The sequence below is a fragment of the Alternaria ethzedia genome (genome assembly GCF_023757985.1).
Source record: "Alternaria ethzedia strain BMP 0044 chromosome Unknown scaffold_5, whole genome shotgun sequence".
Taxonomy (NCBI): domain Eukaryota; kingdom Fungi; phylum Ascomycota; class Dothideomycetes; order Pleosporales; family Pleosporaceae; genus Alternaria; species Alternaria ethzedia.
This window is the reverse complement of record NW_026056198.1, coordinates 1,294,370-1,322,326: the sequence shown is the minus strand read 5'-3', so window position 1 is coordinate 1,322,326 and position 27,957 is coordinate 1,294,370. Positions and strand designations below refer to the sequence as shown.

Below are 27,957 nucleotides of genomic sequence, written 5' to 3'. Positions count from 1 at the left end.
TGAACACGTGTAAGATGCCGTGCGATCCAATGACCCGTATCGGAACACATGCCGTGGAAGGCAAAGTACAAACAACGCTTGCTCATCATGTCTGGGATTGCTATGCAGGGGTCTTGTCTATGAGCTTGGTGTGCATCTTCTCAATCTCGGGGATGATAAGAGATTCGATTTCCAGAGAAGGCTCGCCCTGCGGTACCCCTTTCTCTGTTGCAAGTGATTCGCTTGCTTGGACGTCGTTCTTGGTCAAGGGATCGGCCAACCCGACAAGTGATGGCATTCCTGACAAGCTCTTCGTTCTACGGCTGGTGGGTACGCGTATCCATTTTTCGTCATCGAAGACGGACACGAACACAACTTCCCATTTCCGAGTGGCTAGTAGATTCCCGATTACAAGATGGTGAGAGTATTTGTTCAGGGCGTATTTGGCTTTGGTAACCAGCAGGGCAGGGTCAGTCTCCAGCTTGAAGCTCACAATCATCGCATCGGGCGCCCAGCCATCAACGAGCTGCTTGAGGAACTTGGGTACGGGCTCGAGGTCGATGATCAGACTCTTTCCTTCAGTGCGCGCAGCCGGTGGCTTCACGTCGCCCCCACGGGCGCCATCTGGGCCCTGGTGGAACTCTTCGTTGGACTGTATCTTGTGTTCGACCATGCGGTCTTGGGGTACGAAGAAGTCAGACACGGCGGCGGCCAAGTAGAACATGGCTTTCGGTCCAAGTGGACGCATGAGTTGCGCAACCTCGCGCAGATTCCACAGGTACTCGGTGATGGTCACGTAGGACAGGATCAATAGCTTGTTCTCTCGCTTGACCTCCGTGTACTGGCGTAACACACGCAACATCTGGTCCTGGTGCTGTTCATCCACCACTACCTGTCCATTTTCCTCCTTCATGTAGTCCAGGAATGAGCGCGTGTTGTGCGAATAGTGTCGCGAGAAAGGCAACAGCGAAAACTGTCGGTGCAGGAAGATGACGGCATAGCCGTTTTGAAGGAAGTACTCGGCACTGGTGGCTCCCCGAGTACCGGCCGAGAAGTTGTCGATATAGCGGACTGTCTGCTGCTCTAGAGGCACTGTGGTGCCACCTGAAGTGACAAGCACGACGCGACGGCCCTCGTCGGCATGACGCGTGATGAATTCGCGCGCAAGGGTCGTGTTCGTTTTGAGATCTTTTGGTGGGGGCTCATTGGCAAAATAGTGGCTTTCAGCCTGTTGTGCGCTCGTATCCGTCATGGTGTCATGATGGGGGGTGTTCGGTCGTGTCGAAGGAGCTGAGCGAAGTACCGGCATGGCGGGGTAGCTCCGAGCTCACCTGGAGGGGCATGCTGAGTAAGACAGGCACCTAGATGGCGTCATAGGAAGCTTTCTGTTAGATGCTTCAATTAACATCATCGTAAATGTTTTCTTGCTCTGCATTGTTTTTCAGATGCTTTCAGCCGCCGTCCCATGGTACTGAGATGACCTGGAGGCAGACTAGAGACGACGAGTCAACCGCACCTTCCGCATTTCATACGACTCATACGCAAGGAGACGCTCTCGAATAAGAGGTATCGCAACTGCGAGGACTTATGTCATTGAATCTGAGGAAAGCGCCCGTTCCCTTAACGAAGCGTCCTGCAGCTGTTTAGTGCTCGCAATTCACCCAGCTCAATACGTACCTGGGTGCAAGCTCATAACAATTACACTGTTCCCGAGTGTCCGTCACTTTCGCACAGCAGATTCAAATCTATGACGAACATAGATCGCGATGACTTGTACGTTCCCCAAAACCTGCCCAGGCAGTGACCGATACGAGATGAGAAGCCTCGGTTCAAGATTCCTGAAAGTGACCAGAATTCGTTTCGAGGCGGAACATATAAAAGAGCATCCGGATGCAACTCCGAAAAGGTGGACTCATTTCACCTAGTAACCTAGCTAGAACTAGATATTTCGGCTACAGAACATGCGAGATTTTGAGTTCCCGTGCGACATTTACCATCTCCCGGAGTATACTCCTGCCATACGCTACTGTCGTTCGTCGACACCTTAATCTGGGGCAAATGCTCGGGCAAATGTTCATCACTTTGACCATAACAGCCGTGGGGGCTGGAAGAGCATTGTAGGTGATCCAAGGGTGTGTTGATCCGGTTAATCTCGTGCATTCTAGTGGCGTGCATGCACGCCCAGGAGTATTACAGTCAATGTATCCATCCACCAGAACCCAAGTCGCATCATTGAAACGACATATCTGTAACGTCTTGATGAATGCAACGAGTCAGACCTTGTTCTTCCAAAGGCCAGATAGGGATGGGTTGCTTCAGGTACAGCCGGACCGAGTTCAGCATGCGTCACTTACGAAGTCTTCAAACTTCAGTCTAGACAGGTCAGCTCAGGAGCTAGTGTACAGGGCGTTTAAGCGCTCCGGAGCCGAAGTGATGACATTGCATATTCACGCTGAAGCAAGTGATTGAAGGTACCAGCGCAATGGTCAGTTTAAACTTAATGACTGCGACCCTGAAAAATGGACACTGATGACCAGAGCGTACACCGGCAAGGCAGTATCCTTCCTTTCTAAAGTTAAACTCCTTGTGCGCGACGAAACAAGTGGAGTGTTGGCTGGATATGGATAAAGGTGATGTGACTAGAAACATGTGATGATATTAGCTTTGAGGCAAAATGAGCTGCGGTCCGTAAAGTACTGTAAGGGCACAGCCGCAACTGACGTGGCATATCGCCACAAGTAGTGAACAGTCCAGAACAGGTCGATCATTCAGTTCATGGTATGAAGCCTTGCTGCAAATGACTCAAACCTCATCAAACTGATAGGACAAACTGATTCGAAGAAGGGCATGGGCAGGGACTGGCTAAGATAGCTTCAGAGACAATTGCGATACGAGCTATGAAAGTATGAAGTGACACCATGGTGTCTTCAGGCTGAAGGAGACTGGTTTCTGTTGCAGAGCGGAGTCTGGTCCGTCAGAGCCATGCGCGACTCAATCTGATGGTCGTGATCGGTTACAGATGCTTGGTTAGATGACGGCATGCGCGAGGGACGAAAATCCTGGGTGCAGCTACTTGAGCAGAGGCTCAGAATGAATAGAGTGCGTCTTTGACTCAGACTGCGGTCTGGTCCCTCGGGCAGGTCATTGAGATGGTACTTTGGTATGCGGTATGATTGCGATAGCTTTGATGTGGATCCCTGGAGTGTCTGGTGCGTCGTTGAGGCGGTAGTAGTTCCTTGACGTTGGCCAGTCATCCGAGAAACTGTAGCGACTGGTAATGACTCTCTGTTGTTGGTGCCATCATCATGGAGATGGAGGCAGCAGGTGAAGTTGGTTGCAGAAGACGCGACGGAAATCGCGCTATCACGTGCGATCTGCCACTAGCGCATTTAGGTAAGCAAACAGCGCGTTTACGAAGTGAGAGCACCAACTTTCCGGTAACGACTTCCCACCGTCGCGCCTCCAACTCCCCATTACCGTTGTCGTCTTGCTTCACAAGTATCATAATATTCTGACGCGACCGCAAACATGTAAGAAATCAAAGTCCGCGACAGACCTGACAGGCGGAGCTAACACAGCGCAGGGAGGCGTTCAACGACATCTACCTCAACCTTTCGCGGAAGCCTGGCGCGACTCGATTCTCCGACTCCGGCTTTGGCTGGAAGCCCGCAAACGGCGAAACCTACACTTGCGACCAGTCACAGATCCAACAAGCGCAGTGGAGCCGAGCATCACGCGGATACGAAGTCAAGATTCTCTCGCGCAACGACGGCGTGATACAACTCGATGGCTTCAAGCAGGAGGATTTCGACCGCGTCTCCAAAGTCTTCAAGACTTGGTACGGCATCGGGCTGGACAACCGGGAGCATGCCCTGCGCGGCTGGAACTGGGGAAAGGCCGACTTTGGGAAGGCTGAACTCACCTTCAACGTAGCCAACCGCCCCGCCTTCGAAGTCCCCTACACCGAAGTGTCCAACACAAATTTGGCAGGCAAGAACGAAGTCGCCGTCGACTTCTCGTTGCCTGCCGATGGCGACGCTGGCGCAAACGGAAATCTGGGAGGCGCAAGGTTCAGAGGCAAGAAGTCGGCAGGCGCCCGCGACCAGCTTGTCGAGATGCGCTTCTACATACCCGGTACTGCGTCGAAGAAGGAGAAGACAGAGGATGGCGAAGACGCCTCCGGGGCCGAGGACGTTGAGGAGACCAACGCCGCCAACCTGTTCTACGAGACGCTGATGGAGAAGGCCGAGATTGGAGAGGTCGCCGGTGACACATTCGCCACTTTCTTGGACATTCTACATCTCACTCCCAGGTATGACGCTCGTATCTGCAGCCTCAGAAGAAATACTAACACAATGGCAGAGGTCGATTCGATATCGACATGTACGAGAGCTCCTTCCGGTTACGCGGTAAAACATACGACTACAAGATCCAGTTCGACTCGGTCAAGAAGTTTATGGTTTTGCCAAAACCCGACGACATGCACACTTTGATCACCGTCGGTCTCGATCCTCCACTTCGCCAGGGACAAACGCGGTACCCGTTCCTCGTGATGCAGTTCAAGCGCGACGAGGAAGTTAATCTCGACCTCAACATGAAGGGGGACCTCTTGGAGGACAAGTACAAGGACAAGCTTCAGTCGCACTACGAAGCCCCGATTGCTACAGTTGTGGCAGATATCTTCAGGGGACTCAGTGGGAAGCGCATCACCAGGCCGTCTCGCGACTTCATCAGCCACCACGAGCAGTCGGGTGTCAAGTGTTCCATCAAGGCCAACGAGGGTCATCTGTTCTGCCTCGATAAGGCCTTCATGTTCATCCCTAAGCCTGCGACATACATCAGCATGGACAACATTGCCTCTGTGACCATGTCGCGTGTTGGTGGAGCCATGGCCGCCAGCCGCACATTTGACATCACTTTCAGCATGAAGAACGGCATGGCTGAACATCAGTTTTCAAACATCAATCGGTGAGTTCACCCCCACAACCCGAAAAGCCGAGCTAACACCACGTAGTGAGGAGCAACAACCACTCGAGAACTTCTTCCGTGCAAAGGGCATCAAGACTAAGAACGAGATGGCGGACGACGTGAGTATCAATGTCGCTTTTGCTTGAGACGTGCTGACATAACGATATAGTCCGGAGCCATTCTGGCAGCTGCTCTCCAAGACGAGGACCTCGCGTCCAGTGACGATGGAGCTCCAGCGAACCGCGGTAGCGCCGACGAAGATGACGAAAGTGTCGACGAGGACTTCCAGGCCGATTCGGAGTCGGAGGTTGGCGAGGAATTTGACTCCGACCATCAGAGCAGCGGGTCCGACAGCGATGCTGAAATGGAAGATGCGGAGAGTGACGCCGGCGAGGCGGTACCAGAACGTCCCAAGAAGAAGCAGAAGGTGTCGCAATAGCGACAGCCCTTGCAATAACCGTAAGCGCGCACGGGTGGGCGGGTGGGCGGCGGTGAAGGCGGCCGCACCAGCATCCGATGCTTGCGTGCTCATCGAAGATTGGGAAATGCGATGATGAGAGAGGTTCATCGCGCTGCCGCTGTTAACGCTTCCAGCGCCTTATCGTCAAAGCTCGCTCAGGTCGTGGAGGTTATTCCGACATTTCCCATAGGTTATTATGCTTCTTGGCGGGGTTGTAGGAAGTGAAGTTCCGGCTGTGAAGACAGGGAAAACCGCCCCTAATGCGTTGGTAGTCCAGGTAGAAGGGCCGACCTGCATCCCTAGCCGAACGCGCAGCGACCAGGAGAAAAGTTTAAATTCAGTGGCAAGTTAGCGTCCATAATCCGGCTAGTCTTCCCCCAGCGCACGTCTGCAGCGTCTGCAAGTGGTGTATGCATAGCAACTCGGCCATGGCTCGGCTGACTGCGGCGCTTGACGCGACCTGGCGTGGGCGCGGCGGGCCCAGGTTAGTTCCTTACACTGAGGTCTGGCTTCTCACACACCAGCTAAATTGAGCAACGCGAGCGCGATTCAGATTACTGCACTAGCCCAGGAGCAAGCCTTTCGTCGATTTTCGTAACCTTGCTCATGGTGACGGTGGATCCGCAACTGGCGCGAACCCATGCTAGACCCCGCATCTAACCATCGAGTATCAAACGCTTTATCGCCCGCGACATACTGGTATAGATATAGGGCAGCTCTCTCCGACTCATGTGGATGCTTTTTCTTACCCACTTCCCTCGGCTCGAGGCTATGATATCTTAAGCTTTTCGCATCAAGACCCACACGATTGAACTACGTTGAAATGCGATCACGAACCGGATGGTATGTCGACCTGTCTTTCCACGTCGTCGCCCACTGACGCCTCCCGCAGTCTCACTTGCCGTCAGCGGAAGCTGAAGTGTGATGAGAAGAAGCCCGTGTGCGGACAATGCACCAAGGCCTCAAGAGAATGCATTCCATCCTCAGGCATCGTCTTTCGCCACCAACACAATGCCTCCATGAACGGCGAAGACTCAGGGGACGAGAACTCGCTGAAGGGCTTCTACGCCTACAAAAACACATTCGATGAGGACGCCATCTGGATGGATATCCCCAAGCATGGTAGGTCCTGTCTCACGTAACCCATGTAGCTTGGCTAACGCCTTACCCAGTCACCTTCATCAACACCACCAATCCGTACCTGGATCCCGGGACACCCGACTTTGACACAATGTCGACAGCTTCCATGGAGTCGCCTGGTCCATTCGAGGCTCGCTCTTTACCTTCATGGCGCACACACAGCAACTTCCATTCAGTTACCAGCACACCATCGAGCATGGGGCCCGAGATGCCTCCTACCAGCGTTCCTTTCTGTTATACCCCCGACCTTGAAAGCCTACCACCACTGATGCAGTCACCACCCGCATCTGTTGTAGGCACCCCACTCTCGCCTCCTCTATCATTATGCAACCGAAGAATACATCCCGTGATGGAGTTCCCAGCTTCCACAGCGTCGCCGCCCATAGATCCTCGCCTCAACTCACCGTACGACTCCGCCGACCACATGCACCGCTCAGTTTCGATATCAAGCTCACGGCGATCACCACCTCGCTCGGACGTCAGCATGTCCACTCAAGATGACCACGAAATCGCGTTCCTTCTCCGGTGGTTCTCAGAAGGCCCCGGTTATTGGATGGACCTATTCGATCTTGGCACTTACTTCGCGTCTTACGTCCCCGTACAGGCGCGTGACAACCCATTACTCAAGTACGCAGCTGTTGCCTGTGCGGCGAAGGCTCTTGCTCGTGTTCAGGGTCGTAAGCCTGTTATGGGAGGCAGTGTAACGCGTCAAGCTAGGATGGAGCAGTACCCCGAGGCACCACTGGTCGACTGGAAGCACAAGGCAGCGGTATACTATGATACTGCTGTATCACTACTGCTACACGCTCTCAAGATGGACGTCGCCTCCTCTCCCGACGAGTCAGAGTGCGAGCAAAGACATCAAAACTCCGCCTACGATGGGCCAGCACACAAGCGACGACGGACTTCCAGCAACACTTCATTCGTAGCGAACACCGACGAACTGCTGGCCGCATCTGCTATTCTTTGTGTCTATGAGTTCTTAGACACTTCCGTTTCGGATTGGGCGAAGCACCTGAATGGTGCAAAGTCCCTCCTTGTCCTTTCACAAGAGCATGTTATGCCATTACAACTACCAACACCCACATCATCGATGCCATCCGCAAACTTCAACTTCACATCAAAAGCTCGGCGAGCAACGTTCTGGAACATCGCCAGACAAGACATGCTCGCAGCCTTCATCAACAAGACAAACACAAGGCTAGACACCGATGACTTGACGCTGTGGAGAGAGGCTGGCCTCATGATCGACGAGCGAGGCTACATTATGCCTAGCAACACGACAGCAACCGGCTACCCCGACGAGGAGAAGGTGATGAGGGAAGACCTCATCTGCAACGCCCTGGTCTGGCTCATGGCCAAGCTAGTCAACTTCATGGCTGCGGGAGACGAAGTCTCAAACGAAGCCGGCATGAGTTGGGCTGGCGTTCCTCAGCGGACCCTTCTGGATTACTGGTTTAGTCTCCGCAAGCAGTTCCAGGTGTGGCACGACGGACTACCGGTGACTTTCAAACCTTCTGCCAGGGTGGCACCCGCCCAAACATCCGGACCGATGTTCAACAACGATAATGCCTCCATGTTTGCAGAGGTCTGGTACTCGATTCCCATGTGCGCCTCGACGATGCAGACATACCACATGTCGCAGATTCTCCTGTTCATGAACAAGCCACACGAGTCCACCCAGGGGCGCAGCACCGTCGTCGCACGCATGAACTCGTACCAGTCCGTTCTGGCCATGTGCCAGAAGCACAGCCGCGAAATTGTTGGCATTTCGCTCGCTCGGTCAGATGAAGCGGTCCGGATCCACTCTGTGCAGCCCCTGTTCACTGCTGGTCAGTGCCTCAGCGATGCTCGAGAGCGCCAAGTCGTATTACATCTCCTACGAGACATTGAGTCGGACATTGGTTGGGCGACCGACTACCGCGTGCGCCAGCTATTCGAGCAGTGGCAAGGCGAAGAATCAGAGGGCCTGGTACCATGAGCACTCCACTTGGAGGCATCCAACCAGCCACAAACTTTGTCCCCTGGGCCCTTAGCAAGCCCGCCGCCAGCCTGCTGTCAGCTTCAGCCATGAGTCTAGGTACCTCCCGACAGCTTAGTCTGGGATGCAGAGTACCTGCTACGAGGAGCCACTAGCGTGCGCCTGGCCCTTGTCCATGGTGCGGGAACTATCGGAAGACTAGAGCAACACGAACTGTCATTCCAAGCCGACACATGTTGCCAGGCCCCTTTGAGCGCAGCGCCGATGATCGGACGGTCTGCTGCAATGCGACCGCACGGGCTGCATGCTTCAGATTACTGAAGAGACGTGTAGAAAGAAGGTTAGATAGCTAGAAGAAATCAGGATTGCGGTATTAGCCCATTCCAATCTAGATAACACATATACAAAATCACCATAGAAGCTTATCAGGCTCTACACCAATTTACTTGCCCACGTATCTTGTCTGCACGTGTGACCTGCAAACTCGCTCAACCCTACCCTATAGCCACGATGCACCAAACAACATGACAACATGATTTCGAAGCTGAACCCTTTGACCGCTACCGCCTGTGCCGTTCTACCCGGGTAGCTTCATCCGTACCCCATACCCACTTTGCACGCCAGATTCTAGCTCCTCCACTCTCAACTCTACGCACGAAGTTTTCCTTCCAGAAGACAGACTTGTCGTTGTCTAGCAAATGCTGCTACACCGGTCGGTGTTTGACCACGAGCGCAAGTCTCATCTGAACCCCCACTTTTCCGCCTTCGCCGCCAGTGCGGATCCGGTTCGCGACCGGATGGCTACTTACGCGCGAGACACAATCGAGAGCCCTGCATATATTGGCCTGTACTTTCTTTGCAATCACGGCGGCCCAATTTGCTCGAGCATGGATTGGCGATGTATGACGCACGCCTGAATACATGCGTGCTATACCTTGGCAATGTCTGAGACACCCATGGTTGTTGTGCTCCAATTTGCTAGCCGGAGCCTTTGCCCGCGGTCCTATGTGGCGGTGCTTCGGCGCAACGAAGATCATTATATCACAGGTCACCTTATCCGTCACCTTGTTAGGCAATCCGTGATGCGGTTGCTGTCACAAGACACGTAATTGTGAGGTTGGTGGCAGGCGTCGCTGATCGCTTCGGACGCGTTCTCTGGTGATATTCTCTCGGCGAATAGAGAAACGTGGTTTAGAGTTTGGTCCCTAGAGGAAACGCCTGGGACGGGAACAGACGAGGTGCGTGCGTGCCTCGTAACGAGTCGGGGCTTTAGCATCAGGGTATCCCTGCTCGGTGTCTTGGCGGGGGGCTTTTGTGGAGGATGCTTGGTAGTCTGATGATGCACAATAACTCCACGCCTTGAATATGCACGCGTTTGCTGGCTGGCGAGCGGGAACTGCCTCCATGACATCACTCTCATGCACCTTGAATCCTTCGCTGTGTAAAGTATGGCCGACGAGCACTGTGGGCGTCCCACGGCGCGTTTACAGCGTGAAGATTATGCATCTTGTACACCGCAACGCTGTGACTACGCTAGCTGCTCGATGTTTGACCTGACCGGACGGTGGCTGCGTCTCCCAGGTCTCCTAATCTTAAAGCTGCAGCTACGGCACCTATGCACATGCAAGCAAGACACCGCTCCCACTATGCACGATGGCGTAGCCATGAAAACCATGGATAAGCGAAGGATAGGATACAAGGGCTTCTCGAAGATTTCCTGCTGCAGGTTAGTGAGGCTTAACGGCGCGTAGTGCACGCTACTGCAGGTTTTCATGCATTTCGTTAGTGCGCGGGCAGGCTGATGGTGTAGGGATCACCGGATTCCCCTTTTGGGGGCCAGCACCTGCGGCTCCGGGGTTTTGCCGTGAGTTGGGCGATGAAACGCAACACGCGTAAAGTAGGTGTGAGATTTGTGGTCTGATTATGACGTATGGATCTACTGCTTTGAGCTTTGAGATGATTGTTTGCGGACCTCTGTACAGCCGAAATAGCCATCGCATCCTAGTCCTGTGATATGTCTCGAATAATCTTGCGTAAACTTCGTTCCAAAGTGTGACAGAAGTTTCAATCCGCTAGTAATCTCTAGCTCGGCCAACGGAACAGTAGGTCAAGACGCTCGCGCAAGGTGTCTCAGTACCCTGTTAGGCCGTATGTGGAAGAATGCACGAGATAGTTTGATGCATGGCAACGTGCATACCTCGTGGTTGGGCTCGAGCTAAGACATTGTCCAAGCAATTGATAGTTGCACTTGCTCCAGAGTACTCACTATGCTTGCTGCCGATCCATCGCCGATACCAGCTTTTGCAATCCCCCACGGCATCTCGATGGCCCATGCAGGCATTTGCCGATAGTCGAATTCAAAATGCAGTCTGGAAACCGAATGGCCTTTGAGAACTAGACACGAGGCTGTGTACGCAGATCAAAGTATGCTGTTGAGCGCCTCGGTTCATGTCGCATCTTGCCTCAGCTCTCGCTTTCACCGACTGCCGCAACGCTGGGCGCTGTCGACAGCGTGCGATACGACGGCCACGGTAGCCGGTCTGAGCTTTACCAGCCACCCCTCCACATCCCGCTTGCCCTGGTGGTGTTGAGAAACACGTTGTCGCGCTAATGGCTACCTGCTTCCGATTTAGCCGACTGCCAATATCCATTACACCTTCGCGGGCAGGCTGAGGTCGTTTCGTATCAACCGCAAGCTGTTATCGCCGACCTTGTTGGCAGAGAGAGCGGCCAACCTCGGTCTGAGTCTGCGACTGGGGTGGCGATGTCATCGCAAATCGGTGATTTGATGAGGGGTGTTGATCTTGGGGTCGCGGTAAGTAAATTGGCGGGTCCCTGAATCCCAGTTAGCTGGTTGGAAAGATCTATCCGACGGAACGATGGAACCGGAGGACCGTGCGTGCGTCAGCCAAAAATGTTTTGTCCTGTTGACATGTGCTTGGAACCGGGCCGGGGTAGGGGAGTGGGTGGAATGTCGCGGGCTCATAGTGTTTTCGCCGTTGTCGCGGAATCAACCGTGGGCATGCATGACATACTCTAGTAAGACCGAACCTTGAGGGGGGCAATCTTCACCCTCGAGGGAAAAACATCCCCTCCCCCGGTATCTGAGACGTGGGATGTGGGTGCAAAGGTAAATCGCGCCGCTTGATACCTGGAAAGTATTGACGAGACAGTCACACGATAACCCTGTCGACGTTGGTGAGATCCATCCATGGATGCGAGGGGTCCCATGACGTCACCGCAAGGAATCCCGCAGCTCCCCACGTGCAGCTTTCGTTTTGCAATCCTCGGGCTGCAGTGCAGGCAGTTCCTGTCGCCATGATGAAGACGTTGAGCTGGTATAACGGTATATGCCGGTCTCAGGCCGACACCGAAAATATTGCGAGGCGGCAGCGGTCGAGCGGCTGGACGCTGCCGAAGTTCGACGAGCTCGTTCGGCGAAATGGTGATTTTTAAGGTGATCGGAGCTTCGCACCCATGAAGCAAGAGAAGTTCTCAAAGGGTTGAGGTTGGATTTGAAGGCGTTGGGTAGTGTCGTGTCCAGTATGAGTTGCCACACTTCGAGAAGATCTAGGTAGGGCAAGAGCGAGGCGGGCAAGGCTGAGAAGACGTATGCGAACCCGAATCCGAAAATTGCTATACCGAAACTCAAGAGGAGGCTCTATTCTTACTCCTACACTCAAATCTGTCGAACATAATTTAGGTACTTCGCAGCAGCTTCTAGCCTCGTACTATCTCTGTCTTTAAGTCCTCTCGCCAAGACTAGGCCTTCAACGTCACTTCGACGTAGGAGTTATCTGACCCAAAAAAAAAAGCAAGCAAGAGTAGGATGCAGAAGGTTTCAGAGCTCAAGCCGCAAGGACATGCAACAATGCGCATTCCCACGTCCCACTCTCGCTATCAATCTCAAGTCCCCACAAGAACTTCTATCATTTTCGCAATCTCGTACATCAACCCAGTCGCAAAACGTACAACCTCACCTCACCACATCGTGATAGCCCGCCCATGTACTACCCAAAAAGGCTAGTTGCCGCCTGAAATACCAAGCATTGATCAACACCATACCTTAGATCTAAGCCAACACCGGGTATCGGCAATCTCGCAGCATACACAAAGAAAGAAAAGTCGTACGTTTCACGGCTACGCACACCGGCAGAGCTGGAACGGCCCTTCCGCCGCAATCAATCCTTCTTCTTTGGGCCATGTCATCGCTCCACTTGCGCATTGATCGGTGAGGAAAATTGTTGTCGCCACAATACGAAAAGGCATAGCGTTATCCCGTACGCTGGGAGAAGGAGAATTGTTTTCTGGATGAGGATTGGGTCAGGTAGAGGTGCAGCTGAGGCCATAAGTGGTGGGTCTTCCTCGAATACATCATGTTCCTGAATGCGACATTCGAGACGAATGCGACGTAATGGTCCCACGGGAAGGGCACAGGACTTACTTGATGTTTTCTAGCTCAGCGCTCTAGCTGCATTCGAGAAGGAATAGAAGATGCGTTAGAAGCTGCGTTAGAGGAGCCATTCGATGGAGCGGAGTCATGATGATGATGCTCCTCCCCCTCACCTGTTCCATGGAAGTACAAGTGACAGTACCAGTATCGCTCTCGTGTGGTAAACGCACAGACACACATGGCATTTAGAGGACACCATCAGAAGAATCGCATAGGCATCGGCGTCTACAGACCGACAATTATTATTGCTATCATACACAAGAGGTGCGGCGCTTGCGGCACGGCATGTACGCCGAACTGTGGACCGGCGGCAAGTGTCCGCCACGGACTCGCCGCTAATCACGCTGTAGTACCCACATAAGGGCCCTGCTCAAACGAGGCCACCTCTGCCATCCCTACTCTGTTATTCTACGGCCACGAGAGAGGCTGGATCCTTCTGTGGGACGCATCTTTAACCTAGAAATTGACTCGCAGCGTCTCCAGCTTCGTCGATCATGCCCCCTGTGAGGATCTACGCTTCTTCTGTGGGCATTCTGGCTGCAGGAGGGCGATCAGGGTCTTGCGGTATCGTGGCGCTAATAATGTCCACATTGGAGTGACCCTGCACTTGGAGCTTGTTATCAGCTGATGTAGACGTGTTCAGCTCCGTGACGAGGTCTTCACGCTCCGCGGATGGCTGTTGCAGAGATGTTCCTGTCGCGATAGCCTTCTCTGCAGCAATAGGCGTGTTTTGAGTTGACACTCCAGGGTCTTCGCGCACAGCATCCTCCTTTCGCACTGGAACTTTCTCAGAAATGGGGCGAGCATCTGAGAGAAGGTCTAGGTCTCGCGTACTTGCGATGCCGGTATCCTCAAGGTTACCTGAGGTCGGTCGCAGAATCCGAGACCCAGACGACGCCTCAGGTATCTCAATTTCCGGTGCATCATGATCTGTGCACAAGGCATTCTTCCTTGGCTCGAGTTGCGATTGGTCGTATCCAGATACGACTGTTGGTTGAGACTCCACACTACTGGTGTTTGGCTGAGCTGCAATACTCTGGCACATTGCCTCGCTAGTCACTTGCATATCCTTGTGGGGCTCCTCGTGGGGTGTGGCTGGCTCTCGTACTTGATCGGCGCCCAGTGCCGCTGTGGTTTCTGTTCTGGGAACAGCGTCATGTCTTCGCTCCAGACCGTCGTCTCCAGATGCGATGATCTCCACCCGACCTAGATCTCCGTCCGAGTGATGATCATTTCCATGTGTTGTTGTTGTGGTATTCGAGACGAGGGTAGAGTCACACGCAGTCTCTGGGACATCATCCACTGCACTGACAAGCGATGGTTGTTTCCCTTTTCGCAAGGTGCCCCGGCCCCGTCTACTTGTCGTGTCCCGAGCTTGCACTGATTCCGCGCTTGTTCCCTTAGCTCTTCGCGCAAGTCTTGCTGCACGAGCATCTTGAGGAGCATCGTCATCATGCCTCACCTCTACTTCTGCATCGGCCTCCGGTGTATCAGCTTTTGGTTTCCCTGCAGTTGCAAGTTTCCGCAGCTGCGCCCAAGTCTTTGCTTTTTCGCTCTGCTTTGCAAGCTCTTCCTCGCTCAGCTCAACCCATTTGACGCCAACTTTCTTCATACCGGTGAATTTCAGGAAGGTCAGACCCGATCCACTAGTGTCCATGTACTCGGAACCCTCAGGCGGCGCATTTCTCCCTCGCGCGTACGTTTCGCTCGGTCGGTGATACTGCTCACTGGTCCTGTAATTCTCATGGAACTCGACTGAATCGGAAAATTTGAGCCGCTTGCGTGATATCGAAGCTGATGAGCTGTGCGATCGTTTAGGCGATGGCCTGAGAGACAGCGATATGCCTTGCTGTCCATGTGGTGCTGTATCGGATGATTCTCCAGACCGCTGGGTAGTAGGCGAGTAAGATCTTCGACGCTTGGGACCAGCTATATCTTGTTTGTCGTCGTTGATAAAGTCCTCTCCTCCACGGTCCTTATCCTCGGGGGGTTCATCTTGCGCGTCTCTTGCTGGTCCGGGTGCTTCGACAGTCATCAACCAGTTGTCGAACTCCATATGAGCCCTCTTGTGGTTGTCTCGCGCGAATGATTTACTGATTGAGTCGCGCTTGTTTTCGAGTACAGCCCATTCAGTATCGGCTTCTCTAATCGCGTCATACAGAGAGTCAAATCGCTGACATGTGCTGCATCCTGCATGGGAGGCATCCGGCGAGGTCGTAGGTACAAGCCCAGTGGCTGATACCACAGCGAGAACTCTAGTGCATGATTTGCACTTTACAGAGTCGTATTTGGTGGCCATCCGGGTCGTGTTTAGTTGCGAAAATGTTGAGTCGCTGGAGTAAGCGCGTTCGATTGACAAAGCGTCGACGTGAAGTTCGCGAAGTTGATGAGTAATGAATGCGTGCACAGTTATATTTGACTCATATATGTGGGAGCCACTGATTGTAGTTGTAGTAGGGTGAGTAAACAGAGGGTGATGAAGACAAAGACGCGACTGTGGAGATGTCACGTCTGCAACGAGCGCGCGTCGCCCTTTGACGCTTCTGCAAACAAGTGTCGTATTATGTGAGCAACAATCACAAGAGTCGCATTAAAAGAAAAGCAGTAAGATTGAAGGTAAGACTTTGTTGTTCCGAGCAATCGCATCGTTGTTGCCTCGCTATCGATAATCCCTGTCGGCAGTCCCCTTTTCGCACGTCCACAAACAGCAGTAGCGATGCTACATCTTCACTTCACTCCACACCGCCGACCGCCATCCTTTAGATTTTGTCGCGCACATGCATCGTCTCAGCATCTCATGTTGTGCTTGACTTGCGACAGTCCGCAAAAGTCACATTGACGCGATGAAGCATGGGACAAGCTCCGCCATCTAACGGCGGCAATTACGTCATGGAAAACCTACGCAATTTCAGCACTACTCCACCGCAGCGCCCGATCGCAAACTCCACTCCATCATGGCCATTGTTCCCGAATCAAGTCCGGGGTGCAAGATTTCCCGCCTTTCGTTCGCAAATGTTCTTCCACCATCTCGCACCGAGCCTGAAGAGCCACCGATTGTTTGGTCGACAACGCGTTACGTTGAGCTACCAGCTTCAATTTGAAAGCCCTAGCATCCTCCAATTGGTCTAGAGGAGTTTCGTACCATATCTCTTTCTCTCTCGTTTTTGCATTTCGAAAACCATACCTGATCTTACGCTCAAGTGCGTTAACCCGAGCACTGTAATGGAGTAGCGCCTTTACGCACCCGGACATAGCGAACTTTGCACATTCGTGAAGAAGAGTGCTGCCACTATCGGAACCGTCTTGTATGACCCTTCTCTTTTTCTCAGGCTCTGACGAATCGAAAACGTATCTCCTGAGGAGATCCAGCATGATCGTGTCACTGTCATCACGGAACGAAGCGAAGAAGGCGAATACACTCTTTCCCGGAGAAACAGTGCGGGGTGTTCTATCCCTTTCATCGATATGAGCGCCTTGAGAGAGGAAATAGTCGAAGATCTCGGGGCCCATGCCTTGTGCTGCCGCAAGCAGAGGAGTGTTGCCCGTCAACGAGCAATGATGAACATCAGCGCCATAGGCAAAAAGAGTCCGGAGACACTGCAGCAGCTGGGGTTGCTCTGCATTCGCTCTATGTGACAGATGGAACAGTGCAGTGGTCTGCGACGCGTTTCCGGTGTGGACGCTAGCACCGCATTCTAGCAGAGCTTGCACCAGACTGTGGTCCGCTTCCAACACGGCCAGCATCAGCGGCGTGTAGCTGGACTTATCAAGGTCGGTAGATCTCTGTTCCTTTTGGAATGCAGATTCTGCGCTACTTGTCGACCTCTCGATATCTCCGCCCAAGCGTTTGATAGCCTCGATCAACGCTCGCAATGGCGTAACTTCATCCATTTCGCGAAATGTGCGTGCATCGAATTTCACTCTTCTGCTTGTCCGGAATACCTGGCTCGTGGCTAGTCTATGAAGGACAGAGAAACCCTCTTCATCAGCGGAGTTGATATCTACGCGGTCTTCCCGCTCCGCCATCAATTCCAAGAGGAACGGATTTCTGTGGACTGCGGCCAAATCCACAGGAGACATACCGAGACACCCAGACTCTGCAAGAGTGCACCCTTCGGCATCTGGACCCCCAACGGCATATAAATGGCGGATTCTGTCATCGTACATGTACGGATCGCTGCCGTTCCGGACGAGGGGATCGGCCCCCGCTTCAATCAGAGCTCTGATCGCGTCGTGACTTGAAGTAGCGACTGCCCAATGAAGTGGAGACCCGGCAGGTAACACGAAAGGATAATGTGGGAAAGGCGTCTCGATGTTTGGCGGAATCAAGGCGTTGATGTCGGCTCCCGCTCTCAGCATTCGTCGAACAGCAATCCCACACCTTTCGTCGTCGAGAGCAAAGATCCAGTGGAGACAAGTGATATCGGAAGCAGTACACTTTATGGAAGGATCCGCACCTCTATCAAGCAGCAGCTCGATATGCTGCCAGGAGCCGCGGGCGCATGCGACGAACAATGCAGTCTCTCCTCTTGATGACAGTATATTTACCAGCAAGCCCCGACGCTCATCGATATATCTCCCCAGATCCTTGCAACTTCCGAAAGCAGCCAGCTCATGCAATCTACTTTGTTCAGGCACTTCATCAGTCTCCAGCGGGACAGGTGCGTCAGGATGGTATGCCATATCCCAGTAGAGCATGTTGTAGCCGCCGCGACTCCGAAAAGAGTCTAGCATCTTGTCCAATCGCTTGGGGCTCATTTCACGCAAATCAGCTCTTGCGCATATGGAGCCAGTGTCCATCGCCATCTCTAGCCATTGGAGACCCTCCTCATGATTAAGGGATTCACCGAGTAGCTTGTAGAGTCTTGATGCAAGAGCACAAGCGACAACGCTGTGGTAGACTTGTTCCTCAGTAATGGCGCTTTGGTCAATCTGTTGATCGGTAACGCGTCGATATTTTCTCGCCGAACTTTCGAGAAACTTTCGGACGATGTGCTGGTCATCTGTATCTTTAGCAGAGGCTTGCAATGTATATTGCAGAGTTATGACCAGTGCATCTTCCGAAGCCATTGACTCCATTGTCTCTGGACTTTTCATGGATTTACGATGCAGACTGTTCAGCAGCGTTGCTGATCGGGGTCGAATCTCCCATTTGTAGCGTTTCAAGATGAAGTTATACAGAGCATGGGCATCGCTCTTCTCCGCTGATTTCTGACTACAGAATGTTAGCCCGTTCTCGTACTAAGAGCGTATTTCCTTACTGGCCATCATAGACTGGTTCAGTGGCAAAATCGAAGATTTGATCCACTCGACGCGACCTTTGAGACGTCTCCTCCTCAAGAAGGCCTTTCAATGCATCCTTGATCATCTCTGTCACTTGCGAAGTATATCCATGGCGGCATGTCTCTAGGTGCGATACTGCGAGCTCCTTCCTTGTCTTATCTGGATAATTCGGAGGGGCCTCACCGCAGAGAAAGAGCACACTCCAGACGAGCAGACCGTACGTGAAACAGTCGCCTAGAGCGGAGGATTTGGCTTCTGGCGGTTGCCACTCAGTCGTGCCACCAGCAGCTTGGATATCCTCCTCGGTGGAAAAGCCGAAATCTGCTAACTTCGCAACGCACCTCCACTCTTCGCGAAAGATCAAGACATTCGCAGGCTTCAAATCGCCGTGCACAATATTTTCTGCGTGGATAGCCTCTAGTCCGTTCGCGATGTCGCTACAAAACCGCATTTTCAAGAGGTCAGACGGAGCGTCATTACCTTTCTTCTTCAAAGCATTCGCTAGGTCCTCGTATGCGAGTTCAAGCACAAGAACAAAAGGGCGATCCCATTCCTCCCCAAACGCCCAGGACAACAGTCTGACAATGTTTGGATTGCGTCGCAAGCTCTTATGTGTCAAAGCCTTTATCTCATGACGGATATGGCCCAGGCTTTCCTGCACTTTTGGATCAGCCAGGTCGATGGGTGCATCAGGAGTTTGATCACTCTTCTTGATAATCGGCCGTTTGACAGCCACGATCGAGCCGTTGCAGATGTTCCGATCGAGAAAGGCTACTTCTTGTTGGTAGACATAAAATTGCCCTCCTTCGCCAATCTTCTTTGGCAGACCAATCAGCGACACAGGGCCGGCCAAAGTTTCGGGTAGCAACTCTTTCAGAAGATCTTCCAGTTCAGTGCGTATGGCCGATGGACCGAGTGACTGGAGGTTGGTATAGCTTGAGCCAACGCCTTCGTAGCTAGCCCCAAAGTATTCTCGTGAGGCGATGTGCGAGACGCAGGGTCGGTCATCGCTTGGGGTCCCCGGACCGGATCGGCTTCGGCTTGCATGGTCGGGTTCTCCACGCCCAATCGAGTCTTCATCTGCCTCCCGTCGCACCGACCCACTTCCACCAAGCAAGTGCCTCGATCGTTCCTCTACCATCTTCACCGGAATATTTGGGGTCTGTCTATGGGAGAATGGCGTACGAGACAGTGACTTTTGCCGTAGATGAGAGTGCTGGAATCAATTCGTCTCACCTAAGACGAAATATTGAGGGCTGCGCTTGCATTTCATCCGAACACTCATGCACTTGCCTTGCATGGCTTTGCAAGTGGCAAAAGAGGGGTAGAGCGCCTATCTTCAGCCTTGTGCGAACCGCCCTCTATGGTATGCGTTATTCGCTTACCTCTGCCTTCATAGGTCCCCGGCTTCGATGCAAGTGTTATCACTCTCCAATCAACAATACACACACGCTTGGGTGGCGCCTGCAGATAAGACCAGAGTCTTCATCCGCATGACTTTACCAAGCTTTCTCTTTAATGGCTCTGGCGATTTGCCTTGTCACCTGCCAACAGCGTTCAACATCGAAGCACGTTTCTCCGAGGCAGACACGTATTTGGCAGCCTGCTCTTGGGTCACAGTACAGTATTTGCGCAATACAAAAGACTAACATGATGTTTTTGAGCGCGAAGTAACCTACCATAGCACACAGCAATAGGTTCTTCATTCACATCGACCGGGAACAGCTCCGCCTCCTTTTCGCTTCCTGTGTGCTCTCGCTCAACCTAGCACTTATTGTCGCCCTTGGTAGACATACTGCTAATGGAACCGATGCAAACTTTCGCCAATGATGAGAAGACCAGGGATTACCTAGCGCAGCATGTTGAGAAGCCAGTGTCTCCAGTGCGGTATGCTGCAGTCAAAGCGCTGATTCTCTACTGGGAGAATTCGGATAAGCCGAGCGAATATCATGAAGAAGCGAGGAACGTCGAATGCTTCTTCAGAAAAATGAAGTACGAGACAGAGCTGTACCCCATCCCGGACATCGGCAGTCAGTTAGCAGTGAACGCATTTATCGCCAAGCATGCGCACCAGCTTTCACTCGCAAACGGTATAAGCAGTCTCGGTGCTCCCTGTCTGCTGATAGTTCACTATGGTGGCCATGGCGACAAGAATGACGACCGCCACTTCACCGGGCCTGGAGGACCTCAAAAGCGACGGGCTGTATGGCGAGCGTAAGTGATGTATTACCTCCAAGACTTTCAACATCTGACAATGCGTAGTCAACGCACAGGTGGGCCTCACGTCAGATGGTACGAGGTACAAAAGCTTTTCCGTGATATCCCGTTCGATGTTCTTCTTCTGTTTGACTGCTGTTATGCCGCGCAAACAGGAAGAAGTGCAGGCCAGGATACGCCCGGTGAGCCACCTGGTCGTGTGGAGTTACTTGCGGCTGCAGGTGATAGGGTCGAAACACCACAGCCGGGAGATGGCTCCTTTACCACGATCATGATCAAGACCATGGAAAAGCTTATCGAAAAAGACCACAAGATCGACATACTTGAGCTTCATACAAGACTTGTCCGTCGGGACGCGAAGTTATATACCACCCCCTTCCATGTACAGATCCGTGCTGGTCCTACAAATCGCAGTGTCATACTTGAGCAGCTCAAATCACCAGGGGAGTATCAAGATAGTGCAGTTGCTTGGAAGGCAGCTGTAAGGATCACAATCGGCATGCGGGAACCTTTGAACGACGCTGTAATGGATGAGATCGGTAGGTGGCTACACGCAGACGCACCAGGAGCATTTGTCGCGGGGCTCAAAGTGGAAAGTGTTTTACAACAAACTGCCAGCATCAGCAACTTCATCCAAGATTCGCTCCCGAACAGGTCTAGTGCTATCGCGCAATCGCTGGATGTCCCGATATTGCAACAGATCGGAGAGGCTTGGGGCGAGCTCCACCATCTTGTATCCCGCTACAAGTCACGACAAAGTGTGCCAGGCTTCGCAGAACAGAAAGAGCACATGGAAAAACTGGCGAATGACTTTGTCAAAAGATTGAACGCCGGCAATACAGAAGTCATTGAACTCTTAGAGAAGGCGATTATGATGTCTGGAGCGTCTTCAACCACCAGCCAGATTAACAAAACACTCGAAGACCCAGCATCGGAGTCACTTGGAATCTCAAGTCAATTGGTTCTCCGACGAATCATCTGTCGTCAGCAATCACCCAACCACAAGGCAAACGTCACTGCAACTAGGTCCACCGTATCTATGTATCCTGATCGACTGTTGGAGGAATATAAGATATACGACGAACACCGAAGTCCTCAAGAGATCAAGGATATGAGAGCACGCATAGGACATCTCGCAGAGGTCTTAGAATCCCAGAAGCCTCAGTCGTTTCGCTGTCTCCAACTATACGAGTGGAAGCACGAACAACACAAACGTCACTTCGTGTATCACTTTCGTATCCCTGACAATTGCAGTAATCAGTACAAAACTCTGTATGAAGTGATTACTAAACTGAGGCGCCATTCGCGACCTACACTCGAAGAACGGCTGACTATGGCCTCCTCCATCGCAAAAGCAGTCGAGCAATGGCACCGAGTCGATTGGGTACATCAGTCCATCTCGTCTCACAACATCATCTTCCTCCAATCTCTCTCGGGAGGCTCAGACGCAAGATTACAGTTCCACGCCCCTTTGCTGCATGGGTTCGATTTCGCGCGACCAAATGCGAAGCCTTCGATCGGACGCTACGTGGAAGATATTAAGCATGACATATATCGGCATCCGGATAGGCAAGGAGAGGTGCGAGATGGCCACAAGAAAGAGCATGATCTGTACTCTCTAGGTGTTGTGCTACTAGAGATTGGGCTCTGGCGATCTACCCAAGATCTAGTTGAGGATCGCGCCAAAACCCCACAGAAGCCGCCAAAGCCTCCAAAATTGAAAAGCGAAGCTGTCCAAGTTGCAAAAAAAGACATGGTGAAGTGGTTAGCAGACGCAGCTCAAGATAGCCTGGCTCATTACGTTGGCTCAGAGTACCGAGATGCAGTACAGACTTGTCTCACATCAGAATTCGGCGTGACGCAAGATGATGAAAGGAAAAGCAGGCTTCTTGATGCGATGAACAAGATGGTCTTACAGAAGCTTAAACGACAGCCAGTCGCGTAGACGATACGCGCACAAGAAGTAGAGCTACATGGTGCTTCTCTAATTGGCATGTTCCAGTTCATTCTCATCAAATTTCTTCCCGTTGTCAACCAAACTTCCATCTGACTTCTCGAGGGTATATCTCGGGCCAGCAAAAGTTTCAGAAACAGTGTATGGGCCACGAAGTGCCTGGTTGCTGGTTGCGTTGATCCGAACATCGTCACCCACTCTGAACTTGAAACCCTGGCAGTGAGTCAGTATGGGAACCACTCGCTCACCGAAGCATACGGTAATATGTGGCAATTACACCAGTATAATTTGAGATGCTTGGTCTTCCTTCACCTTCCTTCAACGGCCCATCATATCGGGATGGCTGTACCATTAGTGTGTCTCAGCAGAATGGCGGCACATCACTCACATCTTGGTTGCTGGCGTCAGCCATAGCGCAGACTTAAGCTGTATTCGGGAACAAGTTTTTGACTAAAGATGTAGTGTAGGCGTTCTCGAGTAGATAGTGGATACTAGGGCCTAGGCGATCTTGATATAGTCCGGTGTAATCGCCCTCGTCGCACGGCAGACAGATCCTTCGCCTCCCGATTTCAGCCTTCAGCGCCATAATGTGTCGTGTAAATACCCAATTGGACGCCTCCGATGCAGATAAGTAGTGAAATCCAGCCTCGTACGCAAGAGGAAGGACGGCAGGACGAGGATCGGCATACGCGAGGCCTGGCATGATGGCAGAGCACCCATTGGATATCCGGGTAGCCGACTATACGCGTGGATGCGCTTAGTATGACCACCGAATCCTACACAGCTGCAGTTGATCCTATTTGGAATCTGCTATTAGGATTGGTGGCCGGACAACAATGCGTGCCACCATCTTCAGTCGTTATGTCCATACTTCCTACCCACAAAGGGCAGTTTTCACGTGCGTTCCAAGTACACCATGCAATTTCAAGAGTTATAAAGAAAATGAATTCCAAAAGAAAACAACTAACAAGAGAACACAGTCGATGACTTCCGGAAAGGCTATCCCAGATTCACCGCGCTTCTCGACGTTGACCCAGCGTTCCAAAACTTTCGTCGCTTTACAAGAGCACGGCTACGCTTATTATTACTCAAGCAAGATGAGATTTCGATATTGGAAACTTCGCTTGACTCAATTGACGCGAATGAACCTCGACAGCTTTTCTTGGGCGTTGCAAGACGAGATGAGAATCCACACCGACTTGGTATTTTGAAGAAACTGCAAGTATCTTTATCTGAATATGGTAAGAAAAGACACACAAACAAGATGGTCCAGCACTACGCCGGACGAGGCACTAATTAGACTAACAACCGTACCCAGACGCAATGCTACGCGACTACCACCACGCCATGCGCCTCCCAACAGCCTCCCCCCGAGACATCACCAGCATCCAAAACTGGCTCCACGGCACCGGCAGCATTGCCAGCCCAGAAACCGACTTCCTCTCGCACCCGCACGACCTCGCCAACCTAACCGGCACTCTCGACAGCGCCGTCCTCACAATCGAAACCTTCATCGAACGCCTCGCCTTCTTCCTCTCATCGCCCATCCGAAAAATCAAACGCCTCCCCGAGTCCCTCAAGCCCGGTCGACACGACCTAACATCCGACCCGCACATCTTCTTCGCGGGCCCGCGGCTCCGCAGTTTCAGCCGCGCAGTCACGAGTTGGATAGCCGCATCGATTCTGCTCGCGCCGGTCGTGGTGTTGTTTTGTGTGCAGGATGCTGTGGGGCGGCTGGTTACGATTACGGTGGCTGTGTTGTTCTTTTTGAGTGCGTTGAGTACGTGGACGAAGGCGAGGACTATTGAGGTTGTTACTGCGGGGGCCAGTTATGCGGCTGTGCTGGTGGTGTTTACTTCGGCGAGTAATGCGCTGAGGCCTGAGTATAGTGCTAGGCTTGGGGATTGAGCTGATGGTATGAGAATTGAGGAGTTGAAGGATTTCGGGTTTTGTGTGGAAGAGTTGAGGTGGTGACGGGAAGTAGAATCACAGACAGATTAAAGACGTATAAGATGCGGTGATATCCTGTTTTGATGTAGCTATACTAATGTCCATCGCTATCTCGCCTCTCCCACATACATCCCTTCACCCAATCATCGCAATTATACTTCCAGAAAAACAATACAACGCTACCAACCCATGCAATCTTTCTCCTAACCGAAGCATGTGACGCCAAATCCCCTGATCGCAAGTCCTCTCACTCATCAACCTGTCCCCAGAATCCACCCTACGAATCCCTCCGTCTCCTCGACGGCGGACTACTACCATCCCTCTTGACTCTCGGTGCCGGACTTCCACTATCGTCTCTCTTCATCCTCGGCGGCGGGCTAGCAGTAACCTCCCTCGCCTTGCCATTAGCCTTCTCCCGCGGCGGCGGCGGGGAACTAGTATCCCTCCTGCGACTGCGACGCGGAGGTGGACTACCACTATCCGCCCTCGCTTTCCCTTTACCCTTCGATGGCGGGGCACTGCTCGAGCCACGTCTACGCCTGGGCGGCGGGGTGCTAGAATCACGACCACGACGGCGCGGTGGTGGGGAGGGCGAACGCGAAGGAGAGGTTGTGTACTTCCTGCGGCGCGGAGGTGGAGAGCGGGATAGCGAGCCGGATGGGCTGCGTCCTCGTCGTGCGGTCTTGGATTTCGGGGGCGGAGAACGGGATCGGGAGGATGAAGGGCTGCGGCCGCGTCTCCTGGGCGCGGGGGAGCGTGATCGGGAAAGGGAGGTTGAGTAGGAGCGCTTGCTCTTGAGTTTGCGTGGTGCCGGGGAGCGGGATCGAGAGCGGGATGCGGAGCTGTAGGAGTCGCTTCTGCCACGGCCTCCACGTTTGCGGGCTGGCGTAGGGCTGCGTGTGTACGAGCGTCCTCTAGAGTCGGATCTGGACCTGGATCTTGAGTCGCGCCTTCTGCGAACCGGGCTTCGGGAGCGTGAGTAGCTGCTCGAACTGTAGCTTGATCTTGACGAAACGCTGCGGTCGTCGTCGGAGTCGCTCTCTGGTTCGGGTAGCGGTTTCGGCTTGGGCGCAGCGTTCTTGAGCCAGTCGCGCATACCTTCAGTAAGCACACCCATACCGATTGCAGTGAAGTAGTTGATCGAGAAGCGGGTCTTGCTCTGGTCGTCGGCATCGGTGGGGAAGAGTCCAGTGAGGCTGTCTTGTAGCATGGGGTCCTTGAAGCGCTCCACAACCACCTTCTGCCCGAGAGAAGCTAGGAGCTCTTCGAACAAGATCTTGACGAAGATACGCGAACTAGAGGTGGTGTCTTCTTCCGTCATCTTGACCACCTGGAAGACGTGCCAGCCGATACCGTCGGATGCTAGCAGATGCGCGAAGAACTGTGCGATGATACGAAGGCGGTTCGTTTCGAAGCGGTGGATAGTCTCGTAGTAGTGCGCGAAGGCTTCCTCGAAAAGGTCGGTCCACATCCTGTTCAGCTTGCAGAAGCGCTCTCCAATCATGCCGTAGAACTTCTCGTATGTGCGCTCTTGGCTGGCGCACTCGACGATCATCGTGGTGAGTTCGTTCTCCAAGCCATGCGGCAGGTTGATGCGCATGAGTTTGTGTACGCACTCCTCAAATCCACCACTACTCTTGATGGTCAAGTAGATCGTTCTTCGCAGGTTAACGAGATCCGCGTTAGTCTGGTCCTTGACGTCCATGGCCTTCACTTCCTCGTCCTCTTCATCCTCAGATGACGCATCTGTGTATCCATCATCGTCGCTACCCTCCTCTTCACCTAGAATCTCCGCCTTGATCTTCGTGTACTCTGCCTCGTGCGCTTCGTAGTCAGGATCGACCTTGAAGAGGTTGAGACCATCCTCAACCTTCAGATCACCCTCAAGCGTGTGGTTGTGGGTGATCTGATCCTCCTCCTCTACCAGGTCCAAGTCCTCCCTGATGACCGGATTGTCCTTGTACTTTGTGCGTCGGACCTCGAAAAGAACCTCAATCATGTATTGTGTGCGCTTGTCGATGTCGGCTTCGTGGAGGATGTTGCGCATCTGGTCGAAGATGGCGTTCGCGATCGCAGGCTTCATCTCGTCGAGGAAAGCGCCGACCTCTTTCATGATACCGACTGCGATCTCAACAGAGTCATCGGAGGGCTTGTTGAGCAGGAGGAGCAGAATCTCGGCGATCAAGATCTCATGGACGACTTGCGTGTTGACAAGGTGCGAAAGGAACATGGTACTCGATAGCGCCACGGCCTTGTCGTTCCTCCTGAAACCCTTCCTGAACTGCACAATCAGGCGCCGAACCAGCAGATCGCCAACTTGAGGCAGCTTCGTGTTGACAATGGAGACCATAGCCGCGTAGATGGGCGTGAAAGGCAAACTGGCCGCTTGCGCCTTCATAATAGCTCTGCAGAACAGCCCACGTCCGCGCACCAAGTTCTCCGAAAACAGCTCTGGTACAATCATCTTGATATTCGCCGTATTCGTCTTGTTGATCAAACCCTGGATCGACTTCTTGAGCGCCTCCCAAGCCATGCGCTGGAACTCGGGGCTGCTCTTATCCGTAATCGACTTCTGCATCTCGCGCAGGCGCGCCGGCGGGATATACGCGCCTCCAGCACGTGTCTTGGAGTCGTCAACGGGCAGCTTACGGTTCGCGCTGAAGGCATTCTGGAAAAGCTTCAAGCGGGAGTCGTCATCGGGAAGGTCGTTGGTCGTAGGCTTCGGCGGCGGGCGACGGCCAATACCGCCATTGCGACGGTCGTCCTCCTCTTCATCCCTCCTGCTTCGCTTTGATGGCCCAGCACTCGGTCCATCGTATGGGGAGCGCTCGCGTTTGCGCGGAACCTCTTTGGCGTCGAGCTCGGGCTCCGGTGAGGGCAAACGGACGGCAGATGCGACCTCCATCGTCGCGCAGTGAGTCGTGTTGGAGGTGGAGGATGGCGAGTGTTGAGGTGGAGAGTGACGCGCTTCGCAAAAGTTTAGCTTACAGGCGGTTGGGCGATCGAAGGTTGCGGCGAACGGGCCGCGGTTTCGCCGACAGGGGTCTTGGCTTGGCGCGACTTTGGGGGGAAGGGCCAGCGAGGTGATTGTAACCACCATTACTCCAAGCTAATACATTCGTTCACTCTTTCGCCAATCTTCACAATGGTATGCTCTCACCCGTGTAGCATTCAAGGCTGTGCACTGACCAACCATCACAGGCCGATCGTCTCGTAGGCCTCAGCATGCTCGTCGCAGCGACTGCCATCTTCGTCTACTACACCGTCTGGACTCTGTTCATGGTATGCTTTTGTGTGATCACTTCGTTCTGGTACATATACTGACTCTATATAGCCCTTTGTAGACGACGACCACATCCTCCACTCCCTCTTCCTCCCACGCGTCTGGGCCATCCGCATCCCCGTCATCCTCCTCATCCTGGGCACTACGGTCGTCGGCAGCTTCCTCTCAGTGGTCATGATCAGGAGCAATCGGAAGAAGGCACTCAAGGCCAAGCAGAAGAAGGCCTCATAAACGCTTACGGCATTGGGTGCGAGTAATAATCTTCCACAAAAGGGGTCAGCTTGGAACG

At 53.0% G+C, this 27,957-nt stretch overlaps 8 protein-coding genes across 8 annotated transcripts; 5 read left to right on the top strand and 3 right to left on the bottom strand.

The window, feature by feature from the left end:
• Positions 1-100: 100 nt before the first annotated feature.
• J4E87_003154 (uncharacterized protein) lies at positions 101-1,231 on the bottom strand (the record flags this gene model as incomplete). Its single annotated transcript, XM_049374787.1, has 1 exon — positions 101-1,231. The coding sequence occupies one exon, from the start codon at positions 1,229-1,231 to the stop codon at positions 101-103; it is 1,131 nt and encodes a 376-aa protein (XP_049235778.1).
• Positions 1,232-3,128: 1,897 nt separating this feature from the next.
• On the top strand, positions 3,129-5,386 carry POB3 (FACT complex subunit; the record flags this gene model as incomplete). The annotated part of the gene is made up of 5 exons (XM_049374786.1): positions 3,129-3,139; positions 3,563-4,291; positions 4,342-4,947; positions 4,994-5,066; positions 5,117-5,386. The coding sequence occupies 5 exons, from the start codon at positions 3,129-3,131 to the stop codon at positions 5,384-5,386; spliced, it is 1,689 nt and encodes a 562-aa protein (XP_049235777.1).
• Positions 5,387-6,230: 844 nt separating this feature from the next.
• Positions 6,231-8,528, top strand: AMTR1 (Transcription activator amtr1; the record flags this gene model as incomplete). The annotated part of the gene is made up of 3 exons (XM_049374785.1): positions 6,231-6,250; positions 6,300-6,529; positions 6,580-8,528. The coding sequence occupies 3 exons, from the start codon at positions 6,231-6,233 to the stop codon at positions 8,526-8,528; spliced, it is 2,199 nt and encodes a 732-aa protein (XP_049235776.1).
• Positions 8,529-13,492: 4,964 nt separating this feature from the next.
• On the bottom strand, positions 13,493-19,405 carry J4E87_003151 (uncharacterized protein; the record flags this gene model as incomplete). The annotated part of the gene is made up of 4 exons (XM_049374784.1): positions 13,493-15,125; positions 16,226-16,862; positions 17,439-18,196; positions 18,243-19,405. The coding sequence occupies 4 exons, from the start codon at positions 19,403-19,405 to the stop codon at positions 13,493-13,495; spliced, it is 4,191 nt and encodes a 1,396-aa protein (XP_049235775.1).
• A 660-nt stretch (positions 19,406-20,065) lies between these two features.
• J4E87_003150 (uncharacterized protein) lies at positions 20,066-22,426 on the top strand (the record flags this gene model as incomplete). Its single annotated transcript, XM_049374783.1, has 2 exons — positions 20,066-20,478; positions 20,527-22,426. 2 exons carry the CDS (start codon positions 20,066-20,068, stop codon positions 22,424-22,426), a joined length of 2,313 nt encoding a protein of 770 aa, XP_049235774.1.
• A 1,356-nt stretch (positions 22,427-23,782) lies between these two features.
• Positions 23,783-24,343, top strand: J4E87_003149 (uncharacterized protein; the record flags this gene model as incomplete). Its single annotated transcript, XM_049374782.1, has 1 exon — positions 23,783-24,343. One exon carries the CDS (start codon positions 23,783-23,785, stop codon positions 24,341-24,343), a length of 561 nt encoding a protein of 186 aa, XP_049235773.1.
• A 602-nt stretch (positions 24,344-24,945) lies between these two features.
• CWC22 (pre-mRNA-splicing factor cwc22) lies at positions 24,946-27,290 on the bottom strand (the record flags this gene model as incomplete). Its single annotated transcript, XM_049374781.1, has 2 exons — positions 24,946-25,278; positions 25,401-27,290. 2 exons carry the CDS (start codon positions 27,288-27,290, stop codon positions 24,946-24,948), a joined length of 2,223 nt encoding a protein of 740 aa, XP_049235772.1.
• Positions 27,291-27,530: 240 nt separating this feature from the next.
• On the top strand, positions 27,531-27,899 carry J4E87_003147 (uncharacterized protein; the record flags this gene model as incomplete). Its single annotated transcript, XM_049374780.1, has 3 exons — positions 27,531-27,533; positions 27,587-27,667; positions 27,720-27,899. The coding sequence occupies 3 exons, from the start codon at positions 27,531-27,533 to the stop codon at positions 27,897-27,899; spliced, it is 264 nt and encodes an 87-aa protein (XP_049235771.1).
• Positions 27,900-27,957: the final 58 nt, after the last annotated feature.